Raw genomic sequence first — 12,326 nt, 5'->3', positions numbered from 1 at the left:
ATCAGGTGATACAAAGGTGTTTAGCAATTATCGTCCCATATCCATTCTGCCCTGTATTTCTAAGATATTTGAGAAACTCGTTTATGAACGATTAAATAGACATTTAATTGTTAATAACATTACTTACAAACATCAATATGGGTTTCGAAAAAAATATTCAACAGAACATGCATTAATACAGCTTGTAAATTATATATCAAAGGCCCTTGATAATAAAAAATTAGCTCTCTGTGTTTTTCTTGATTTAAGTAAGGCTTTTGATACTGTTTCACATGATATTTTGATTTCTAAGCTTAATAGATATGGAGTGGAGGGTACTGCCTTAGTTTGGTTTCGCAATTACTTTATTAAAAATTTGTTTATCTTAATGGTTTCTTTTCTAAAACTTCTAAAATTTCATTTGGGGTTCCTCAGGGTTCTATTCTGGGTCCTTTATTGTTTCTAATTTATATTAATGATTTATTCCTTTGTTGTGATCATTTCCTACCTATATTATTTGCAGATGACACTAATCTCATTGCAGTACACAAGGATTTTGTCACCTTGATCCAACATGTTAATGACGAGTTAAAAATATTATCAAATTGGTTTCGTACTAACAAGCTAACGCTCAATGTCAAAAAATGTAATTTTATTATGATATTTCACAATATTAATAAATTCTACCCCAAAGAACATGCTTGTATAGAAATTGATGGAGCTCCAGTTATTCAAGTGGCCTCAACAAAATTTCTCGGTGTCCTGATTGACGAAGGTTTAACTTGGTCCAAACATGTTGATCTAGTCTGTACAAGATCCTCTAAAATGTTAAATATTCTAAGAATTGTTTTACCTTCAATTCACTCATCTGCTCATCTAACGCTTTACTACAGCTTTTTATTTCCCTTTATAAATTATTGTAATGTTGTCTGGGGTGCTACTTCTCCCACTTATCTCGCAAAAATTGTTAAAATTCAGAAGAAGTTCTTGCGTATGATTTCCTACTCTTCTAAATATGCTCCTTCTGCCTTTCTCAGATACAAGATTTTATCAATTGAGAAAGTCAAGGTTTATTTATTATGCATATTTATTCATAAGTTTATTTATAAGAGAGAAGATTTACCACCAACATTACAACACTTCTTTACTTTTATTTCAGATACTCATATCCATCAAACAAGGCATAGAGAAATAAATCTTGTCTTGCCGTTCTCTAGAACTTCAGGTCATAAAACTGACCTCCGCTTTAGGGGTCCTCAACTATGGAGTAAATTAAGTTTGTCCCTAAGATCCATGTCTTCTTTGCTTGTCTTTAAAAAACAGTTGAAAGATTTTTTGATTTTACAATGACAGTTTTTGTTATAGTACTCTGTAGTATATTATAGTTTTGCTGACTCTTATATGCTACTCTTTACTTTTGATTCTCCTTTACTATTTCCCTTAAACATCTGTAACTTTAAGTTACTTTCATTAGGACAATCATGCTTCTGAAAATATGTTTTTCCCCTCTCTTTTTTAGTAGTCACTTATTTGTCTGCGTGCCTTTTTGTTTATTCATGTAAGTGGAGTGGAACTCTGTATAAACCCAACTGGGTTTCGTTCCCCTCCTTGTACTGTATCCATGTGATATCTGTGCAGAACAAAAAAAAAAAAAAAAAAAAAAAAAAAATAGTGTTTGTTCTGGGCTTCACTTGACCTTGTTAAATGACTAATGAAATAATTAAACAGAGTCAGAGCAGTCTGTGTTTTCTGAATATAAGTCTTTCTCATTAAAGCTGTGCATGGACATACAGAGCATTCAGACTGCTTTCTTTTTTACACTGTTATGTAATAGCAGTTTTTACATTAATCTACACTTTAAAGATAAATAAAGATTTGTGATAACTGTAAATGTATTTTTTTTTTTAAATCACACTGATATAAATATAAATAAATCCTTTGCTATGACACTTAAAATGTAACTCAGGTGCTTAACATTGAACATTGAGAAATTTGGGAAGAAGCCTTTCTTCCTCGGTAAAAGAGGTGACCAAGAAGCTGATGGTCACCCTGGTTGAGTTTAAGCGTGGAGATGGGAGAGACTTACAGAAAAACAACCATCTGCTGATTTAGGCAGTGGTGGGACAGAAGACTCTCCTGAGTGCATGACACATGAAAGCGTACTCGGCCTTTGCAAAAAAAATAAAATAAATAATAATAATAAACATTTTGTCTGGTCTGAGGAACCTAAATTCCAAGCTTCATGTCTGAAGGAAACCAGGCACAGCTAATCACCTGTGCAGTACCATCCCAATGGTGAAGCATAGCGGTGGTGGGGGTGTGTTTCAGTGACAGAGACTGGGAGACTGGTCAAGGTAGAAGAAAACATTAATGCAGCATTACACAGCAAAAAATCCAGAGTGAAATCAACTCTGCTGGGAGTACATGTGAGACCACACTCAAGAGTGTGAAAGTGTTAAAATAGGAGTGTTAAATTAACACTGAAGCAGAGTTAAAGTTAATGAGATAATTAAGTGATTAACTGAGTGATGATTGACCATTATTGACGAGACCTGATGTTAACGAGCAGAATCAACAAAGACAAAAATCTAAAATTTTTATGTCACCATTATAGTGGTCAGTGTTTGCTTTAGTTGGGCTCTTGACCCTTACGTTTTTAAAATTAGATTTTGTGAAACCTTTTGAGGGGGATTTTTGAGAAAGAACTGCCAAATATTCAATCATTGCAACAAAATCATTGCTCCCTGCAGCATGAAGGAAATTTTTTCCAGCAGTCAAAACTTTAATGATAAAAAAAAAAAAAAACACTCTCTGAAGGACAAAGTTCATGATAAAAGAACACAAAATCACAATAGTAATAATGACGAAAACCAACAAGCTGAACTGAAATCAGGGACTGCGCAGAACCAGTGAGAACGAAGGAGTCTGGAGGCTGGACAGAAACAGTGGGAACCAGAGGAGCTGGACAGAGCCAGTGAGGTTGAAGGAGTCTGGAGGCTGGGAGAACCTGGTGGCTGCCTCTAGCTCTAAAGCGGGAGTGGCCTCAAGCTCTGGATCTGTGGTGGGCATGATCTCTGAATCTTGGTGCATGGCAGGCACAGGCTCTGGCTCTGGCTCTGGGTCTGTTGTTGGCGTGGGGCTGAGTGGATATTCCATCATTGATATTACACCATTACTGGGCAGCCACATCTGGGTTTGAGAGTTTAATCCCGATCTAAAAAATGAACAGAGTAAAGACTCCAGATAAAGTACCAAGTACTTTAGGGGTTGAACGCCTTCAGATTTTTTTTTTATGTGATGAAAGTCGAGTTGAAGTCAACTATTCGCTGATGACGTCATTAATGAACATAAGCTTGGTGCTGTAAAAAACACCTTGTGCACAGCTATGGCATATGACACAGCGCTGCCCACATGGTTATTGCTCCTAAAACAGCTCCTTTTTATCAGTTCTTCTGTCTTTGGGTCATTATATTTCTCACAGATTTCTGCTTGTTCTAAATCAGATATAGATAAAGTAGCACATTAAATATTACATTCATATGAACGCATTAGTGAGAGCGATTGCATGTGTGAATAAATTTTACCTGGCAGCATCTCTCTACTAGTAGTGAAGCTGTGGGATTTATTTATTAAGAAATAAATTATAGAACTTTTCAGTTTCTAAGATATTTTATTCAGAAATCACAGAACAGTGTTGACAATACATTTCTGCGCTGAATGATTCTGTGTGCGCGAGATCAGCGTGTGACGTACGAGCTATTGTCTGTTCAGTTTCGAGCATCTGGTAATATAATCACACATGACTTGTGGAGCGCTATCCAAGTATGTATTTATTTGTAATTGTAACTATTTGGAAATGGAGCGTAAATGTGGAAGTCCTTCAGAGATTTATTATCCTGTTGTGTCCTCTATAGGACCAGTGAGTAGTCGACGTCAAGCTTAAAGCGTCATGGCAGAGCACTGAAGTCCTTGAAAGTGGGTCCCCCTGCTTTAGGAGGAGAATTCTGACTGCTGGTAAATCCATCATTTTTTATTCTTTCTTCTGTCAGGCGTTTTTAAAGCAGCAAAAAGCATATGGAAAAACAAAGACACTCTGAAGCAAAAATTCCACAATATCAGAACAGAAAACCACTATGAGAACAAAATGAAAACGGTATTATATACACAGGCAAACAAGCAACAGGTGAGCAAATTAAATGAGTTACCATGACAACATATAAATAACTATGAAAACAAATGGCATAATCAGAAACTAAGGAAACAGGAAGAAAACACAGGAACCAAAGGAAACAGATGACACATATTGTATGAACTTAAAGGGGTCATATGATGCGATTTCATGTTTTCCTTTGTCTTTGGAATGTTAAAAGCTGTTTGTGCATACAAAAGATTTGTGACTTTGTAGCTTCCTGGCTTAAAAATGTTGAACTCTTTCACTGATGATTCATAATGAGCTTTATTAAAGATCCGTCACCGTAGATTTGCAGTAATCACCGTTAAATGCCATAAGACATCACGAATCACCGTAAGAGCTTTACATGAAAACAAACAAACCGTAATATAAATAGCCCATGAAACAAACATACATCAAATCACATACAAACTAGTACAACAACGAATAACATCATAAACACAAATAACCCACATTACATAAAACAAGAAATCCAAAACAATACAGATAAGTCAATTTTACCTTATTCTCCACTTAAACCAGGAGCTAAATCCTTGAAGTTCTTTAACCCTATGCGTTTGGATGAATCAACCATGTGCACCGTAGCTGCGTTCCTTACTACAATGCTTTGAGCAGGCCACAATATATCTGCTTAAGTGGATGAATTTCAAAATAAAAGACCTCAATACCACAAATGTACAAACTAATAAAAAAAAAAAACTCAAAGATCCAACGATTAAACAATACACATTCAAAATAGACAACATAAATCATTTAAATATGAAAAATTGAAAGTAAACTTTATAAAAGGACATAACCAAATCCTTAACACTCCCACCAAATTATGAGTGCAAATCTCACACCAAATGCATAAGCATGAATAATTTCCAATTATCCCTTTTTTTTTTTTTTTTTTTTTTTTACATTTCAATTTAATGACATCAAATATGCAAAGACGTGAATTTAGAAATATTAAAATTATACTCATTGACTTGACAAAATGAGAAACTATCCAATAAACTCTAATGTCCCTCCAATAATAAGACAAGTTTTTGCACTGGTCTTTCAATTATGGATGGTTTGTTAATGCGCTTGCCTTCTGCACTAAGCTTTGAGTCACCTAGAATAACCTTGGCTCTTCTTACAAGTCCGTCACCACTAAAAATGATCTCCTTTATCCTGCCAAGCCTCCAGTCATTCCTATGCATCTCCTCTTCTTTGACGATAACAAGATCATCAACTTGGAGATTTCTCTTAACCACGTTCCATTTCTGCCGGCCAGCTATGTTCACAAGGTACTCTTTGCGCCAACGACTCCAAAATTGTTCTGCTAAATACTGCACATGTCTCCATCTTTTCCGTGCAAACACATCCTCCCTAACAAAGTTTCCTGGAGGAGGCAAAGCAGTAGTTGATTTTAACGTAAGCAGATGATTTGGAGTGATTGGTGTCAGACTTTGAGGATCAGTCAGACAGTCAGTAGTAAGTGGTCTATTATTCACAATGGCCATTGCTTCATACAAAAAAGCTCGTAGAGAGGAGTCATTTAATCTTCCTGGGTGAAGTGCAAGAGTAGCATTTAATACAGATCTTATGGTTCTAATTTGACGTTCCCACACGCCACCAACATGACTTGCATGTGGTGCATTCATGATAAAGTCGCACTGATTCTCTGATAGGAAGGTTGTCACTCTCCCCACATCCATTTCCTTAAGTGAATCTTTTAACTCATTTTTTGCTCCCTTAAAGTTGCTCCCTTGATCGGACCTTATCTGCTGCACCGTGCCCCTTATTGCAATAAAACAACGCAGAGCATTGATGAAAGAATCGCCATTCACATCATTAAAAAAAAACAATTCCACACCACAAAAAAAAAAACAAAAAAAAATAAAACCAAACATATTAAAAAAAATTCTGCCCTGCTTGATAAAAAAGGGGCCAAAGCAATCCATGCCAGTATATGTAAATGGAGGCGATGGAGCCACTCTCTCTGGGGGAAAATCGGCCATTTTCTGTTCTTCAACAGGTCGTCTGTGCTTTCTGCAAACAACACAACTCCTAATATAGGACGTCACAATTCTATTGATTCCTGGGATCCAAAAGCCATTAGATCTTATCTCATTTATCGTGAATCCTTTCCCTTGGTGTGCAACTTTGTTGTGAAAGTGGGAAACAATCAATTTGGTAATCTGATGATTCTTTGGAATTATTATAGGATGTTTCACAGAGTCTGGAAAGACTGAACGGCAGAGTCTACCTCCCACCCTGAGTACACCATCCTTATCCATGAAAGGGTCAAGAGAGTACAATGCACTACGAGACATGACACTTCTACCACTTTTTATCTCTCTTAGCTCATCTTTGTATGAACTACCTTGCAGACATTTGATTATGTGAAGTTCTGCTTTTTGCCGCTCTAATACAGTACTGAGATGATTCGATTTTACTTTATTAGCTCTTCTCAAAAGACGAGCTACAGCTCTGATTGCCTTTGACCAAGAAGAAAACTTTGAAACACCGTCCATCAAACTCAGAGTTTTTGTGCACTCAGTATTCAAAGTACAAAATGTTTTTACCTCTGGATCTCCAAACAGAAGTTCAGGAACATGTTCTTTTGATACAGATATTCTGTCCCACAGAAATTTAGGGCCAGTAAACCAGTTTGAAACAAGCAACTCCTTCACTGTTAAACCTCTGGATGCATGATCAGCAGGGTTTTCGTCTGTTGGAACATACTGCCATTGCTGGGGAGTTGTACTGAGGTGTATTCTTTGTACTCGATTTGCGACAAATGTGTGGAACCTGCGTGCTTCATTACTTATATATCCCAATACTACTTTGGAGTCTGTCCAAAAGGTTTCCTTGATAACAGCATAGTCCAATTCCTTATTAAGCATACTACTCACTTTGACAGAAACAACGGCAGCAGCTAACTCTAACCTGGGGATCGTTGTAACCTTGAGAGGTGCAACTCTTGATTTCGCCATCACCAGTGCACAGTGAATGTCTCCGTCCTTATTTTTAAGTCTCAAATATGAACACTGACCATATCCATGGACACTAGCATCAGAAAAGTGATGCAATTCAGCTTGAACAGCTCTTCCGAAACTAGCTGGTGCATATGTTCGTGAGATATCCATTTTCTGCAGATCATTCAAGCCTTGTTTCCATTGCTCCCACCTTAGAATAAGTGCATCTGGTAAAGGATCGTCCCATCCACTGCCACGCTTACATACTTCCTGTAGTGTTCTCTTTCCATGCAACAGCACAGGTGCAATAAGTCCTAAAGGATCATAGACCGAAGCAACAGTAGACAATATGCCACGCCGAGTAGCAGGTTGATTTTTCAACTGAACCTTAAACTTGAAACAGTCAGATTCTTTTTCCCACTGCATACCTAGAGTTCTTTCTAGGTGTAACTCATCAAATGCAAGATCAAAATTTTCCACGTCAGAAATCTTTTCTGAAGTAGGAATGCTGTCCAGCACTATTTTGCTATTTGACACGAATTTGTGGAGCCGTAGGCCACTTGTAGCACAGAGTTTCCGTGCTTCTTCTGCAATTTTAATGGCTTCTTCTGCATTTTCCACACTTATCACTCCATCATCTACATAGAAATTTTTAATCACAAACTGTGACCCCAAAGGATACAACTCGCTGTTTTCAGTTGCAAGATGCTTCAAGCCATAATTTGCACAGCCTGAGGATGAGGTTGCACCAAAGAGATGGACTTTCATACGAAACTCACTGGCAGGTTGGTTCAAATTTCCATCCTTCCACCAAATGAAGCGCAAAAAGTCTCTGTCAGACTCATCTACATGAAACTGATGATACATCTTCTCTATGTCACACATAAGCGCAATGGGATGTTGACGAAATCGAATTAAGATGCCGTACAAATTATTTATTAGATCAGGGCCTTGAAGTAAATGATCATTTAAAGAGTAGCCCTCATACCTTGCAGAGCAGTCGAAGACGACACGCAGCTTATCAACCTTTTTCGGATGAAAAACACCATGATGAGGTAAGTACCATGTTTCCCCTTCCTTGCTCCCGTTGACCACCTCATCATCACCCCCTCGAAAAAATACACCAATCAATAAACCGCACCATAGTTACCAATACAATTCTTCCTTCATCCTTCACCAATTTTCTTTTGAGATGACTGAGTCGAACCATAGCACACTGCTTGTTATTTGGTAACTTTGGTCTTACTTTAAAGGGAAGTGGCATTTGATAATGACCATGAACATTCTTCTGTATACCTTCCTTTAACTTCTCAAGAAAAAGAATATCATCCTGGGACACCTTTGTGGTCTCTTCTTCAGTGTCTTTAAACTCACTCTCAAGGACACGAATCACATCACCTGGTGTGATAGAAGGGAACTCCTTAACCGTAATGCGATGACACAATCCACTGACTCCAGACATATCGGAATGTGGTGAAGAACAACCTACTATGCTCCACCCTAAGTCCGTCCGAATGGCATAGGGTTCCTCATGTCCTCCGATTATTACTTCTCGAGGAGCCATCGACCTTGAACAATTGTACCCTATTAAAAGAGCAACATCACAGTCCTGTAATGGAGGTATCTTGCCCACAAGGGCCGTAAGATGATTCCAGTTTTTAGCGACTTCACAAGTAGGAATGTGGCTATGATTAACAGGTATACAGTCTTTGGTATAAGTAGGTGGCAAATCGATATAGTTACCGGACTTGTATGCTCGAACTTGAAGTCCTGACACTCTTTCACTCTGTAGGACAGTATCTTTTCCAAGCATAGTGGTGAGCTTCAATTGCACTGGAAACGTAGTTGTCTGTAAATCATCACACACTCCCTTATCAATAAATGTGGTATCACTCTGCGAATCAAGAAGTGCATACACCAATCTCTCATAACTTGGATTCTGCTTTGTGTACACCCAGACAGGTACAATCATTGAGGTATACGTATTTCGCTCTTCTCCAGTTACACTCAAGGCCATTGCATTTGTTACATCATTAGGATCACTCTGAGACCGAGCTGCAGACGGTAAAATCCTAATCATTTTCACAAAGTTATCATCATGCAAACTAGTTGGGTGTCTTCTCTTACAAACATTGCAAGTGAGACGACAGCGACATTCCTTGGCGCTGTGACCAGGCTTTAAACATCCATAGCAAAGCCTCTTTTCCTGGACATATTTCCGTCGTTCCTCCAATGGTTTGCTGAGAAAACTACAACAGCTGTCAAGTTGGTGATTATCTTCCTGACAAAGCACACACAGGATTTTGTTTACAGGTTTAATCACTTTTCGACTCTCTGCGTTCGACTGAGTGGTGAAAACTCTAACTCGGTTTCTCTTGGTCTCTTTCAGATTTATCTTCTCAGTGACAGGTTCTGCAGCACGAAGAATGTGAAAGGATGTAACAGGATTACAAGCAATTTCTGATTCAGTGGACACAAATGCAGCAAATTCTTTAAAAGTGGGATACTCATGATTTTCAGAAAGAGATTGCGTGACTTGACGGTTCCATCTGCTGATTGCCCAATCAGGTAATTTCAACACAAGTTTCTGATTTTCTTGGTAATCATTTAAAATTTGGAGACCTTTGACATGTGGCATGGCACCCTGGCATGCATTTAAAAAGTCAGAGAAGGCCTGAAGACTAATGGCATCCTTTGGGTGAATTCTGGGCCAGCTTGCCAGCTTTTCTCTAAAGGCCTTTTGTATTACGAATGGTTGGCCATAACGATTGTTCAGTTTGTTCCATGCATCTTGATAGGCTTCATCATCCGTTCTGAAGAAGGTTCCTTCTAAAGCTTTTCTAGCAGGACCACTCACATATTTCTTTAGATAAAACAACTTATCAGCAGAAGAAATAGTTTTCTTGTCAACAAGTGCCACAAAGGATTGTTTAAACTCAATAAAATGAATAGGGTCACCAGTAAAAACAGGAGGTTCTGGCACCGGTAGCTTGCTCATAGACATGCCATCTTGAAATGCTTGAATAAGAAGAGGTATATCAGTTGCTGACGCTTCAACCGTTGCCTTTTTGGTTTCACCACACACCTTTTGAAACGTTTCTTGCTTTTCCATACTTACTAGAGACAAATCTGAATCTGATCCATTTGAACTACTACAATCTTTGGACAAATTAGTCTTTTCCTTCTCAGTTTCTTGATTGTAGATTTCAAGTTTAGCTTGAGCTGCTTTCAGATCTCTTTGTGCTTGAATTCGCTCTAATTCCTTTACCTCGACATCAAGAGCTCTTTTATGTTGTGCTTCTAGCCGCTTTATTTTTTCTCTTTGCTTTGATTCTTCTAGCAGAACATCATATGCAGCTTGCTTGGCTGCTACTTCTGCTGCAGCATCTACACGTTTGGCTTCTAAACTTGATATGACAGAGCGGTGGCTAGAGTTACTGGTTTTCTGACTAAATTGCGATACCGTTGAACCAAAGATTGAGTGGGCATACTGATGGTCTAATAAGGTACGAAGTCGCCTTTTCTCCCTTTTACCATCAAAATCTCCATCTACACCCGTTATTCTTTCATTAACAATTTTAATAATGTCAGCTGTAACTGCTTCACACGCGTCCATTTTTCTCCTCATTTCAATGGTAGGTGATACATGCTGCCTAAATTCATCATAAGCACACAGGACCTTATGTTTAGCTGTTTCCAAAGTGTCGCTCAAAATAGCTAATTGACTTTCTAATGCGTCTGATTTAAGATGCTCACGTGCGCTACGGGCTTCTATTTTCCATTGATTATATAGAGATGCAATCTTTTTCTCCTTCTTTTGTGACTCTTCTTGCTGATAGGCTAACATTTTTTCAGTAAGAACATGCTTACGTTTTGAATGGCGTGTACCCTCACTTTGAGTTTCTACATTATGGCTATCAGTTTGCCCATCTGCCTCCTTTGCACCCGCCACTGATTTAGACATTTTCTTACATTTGCAACTCACCAAAATTAGAAACACTATTCATATTTAACATTCAAGTTAATTCATTGTACATTCAGTAAATTCACTTTAACCACATGCCCTGAAACATTAACTCTAAAATGTGAAACTAATTTAATCCATTATTATGCGAACTACACACACAGTAATGTCCGTTCACCTTTAAATCAGTCACAAGAGAGAAAAGATTTATCACTTCAGAATTAGTTTATCTTTTTTTTGTCTTTGGTACTCACTGCAATCCACCAAACACTTTGGAACAGTTATCTTCTTTCGACCAATTCATTAAAACGGTCCATTCGCTGTCCGTAGATTTGTAGAGCCATCCGCTGAAACTTCACTTTAATCTTGATCAATCACACTGCCCTCAACGAGCCCGCTGAATTTAAAGTTCCTCTACCATCCATGGCGTTCCTTGAGCAGCACAGGGGATCGACGATGGTAAGCTCTTACTGTAGCTTCCTGGCTTAAAAATGTTGAACTCTTTCACTGATGATTCATAATGAGCTTTATTAAAGATCCGTCACCGTAGATTTGCAGTAATCACCGTTAAATGCCATAAGACATCACGAATCACCGTAAGAGCTTTACATGAAAACAAACAAAACATAATATAAATAAACCATGAAACAAACATACATCAAATCACATACAAACTAATACAAATACAACAACGAATAACATCATACAAACAAATAACCATTACCACATTACATAAAACAAGAAATCCAAAACAAGACAGATAAGTCAATTTTACCTTATTCTCCACTTAAACCAGGAGCTAAATCCTTGAAGTTCTTTAACCCTATGCGTTTGGATGAATCAACCATGTGCACCGTAGCTGCGTTCCTTACTACAATGCTTTGAGCAGGCCACAATATAACTGCTTAAGTGGATGAATTTCAAAATAAAAGACCTCAATACCACAAATGTACAAACTAATAAAAAAACTCAAAGATCCAACGATTAAACAATACACATTCAAAATAGACAACATAAATCATTTAAATATGAAAAATTGAAAGTAAACTTTATAAAAGGACATAACCAAATCCTTAACAGACTTTACGGATATTAAAGTTGTCTCATTCAAACATGCCCCCACATACCTACATCACTGTGTGGGAAGACTTGCATAACACTGCCCAAATGTATACACAAAGAAAGAAGGCGTAATTTTGAACCTGGTGAGGGGTGTAACATTTCTGTCACACGCTTGAGGTAT

General features: G+C 37.8%; 1 protein-coding gene across 1 annotated transcript; it reads right to left on the bottom strand.

The window, feature by feature from the left end:
* Window positions 1-7,813: 7,813 nt before the first annotated feature.
* On the bottom strand, window positions 7,814-12,156 carry LOC122147619. The gene is made up of 4 exons (XM_042770711.1): window positions 11,859-12,156; window positions 8,270-11,686; window positions 8,108-8,145; window positions 7,814-7,850 (listed from the first exon to the last, which is right to left on the bottom strand). Exons 2-4 carry the CDS (start codon window positions 11,081-11,083, stop codon window positions 7,814-7,816), a joined length of 2,889 nt encoding a protein of 962 aa, XP_042626645.1. The 5' UTR covers window positions 11,084-11,686; window positions 11,859-12,156.
* Window positions 12,157-12,326: the final 170 nt, after the last annotated feature.

This window comes from Cyprinus carpio, chromosome A15 (assembly GCF_018340385.1).
Source record: "Cyprinus carpio isolate SPL01 chromosome A15, ASM1834038v1, whole genome shotgun sequence".
NCBI lineage: Eukaryota > Metazoa > Chordata > Actinopteri > Cypriniformes > Cyprinidae > Cyprinus > Cyprinus carpio.
Note: the sequence above shows the minus strand (reverse complement) of the source record. Positions and strands in the feature narration are given on the sequence as shown.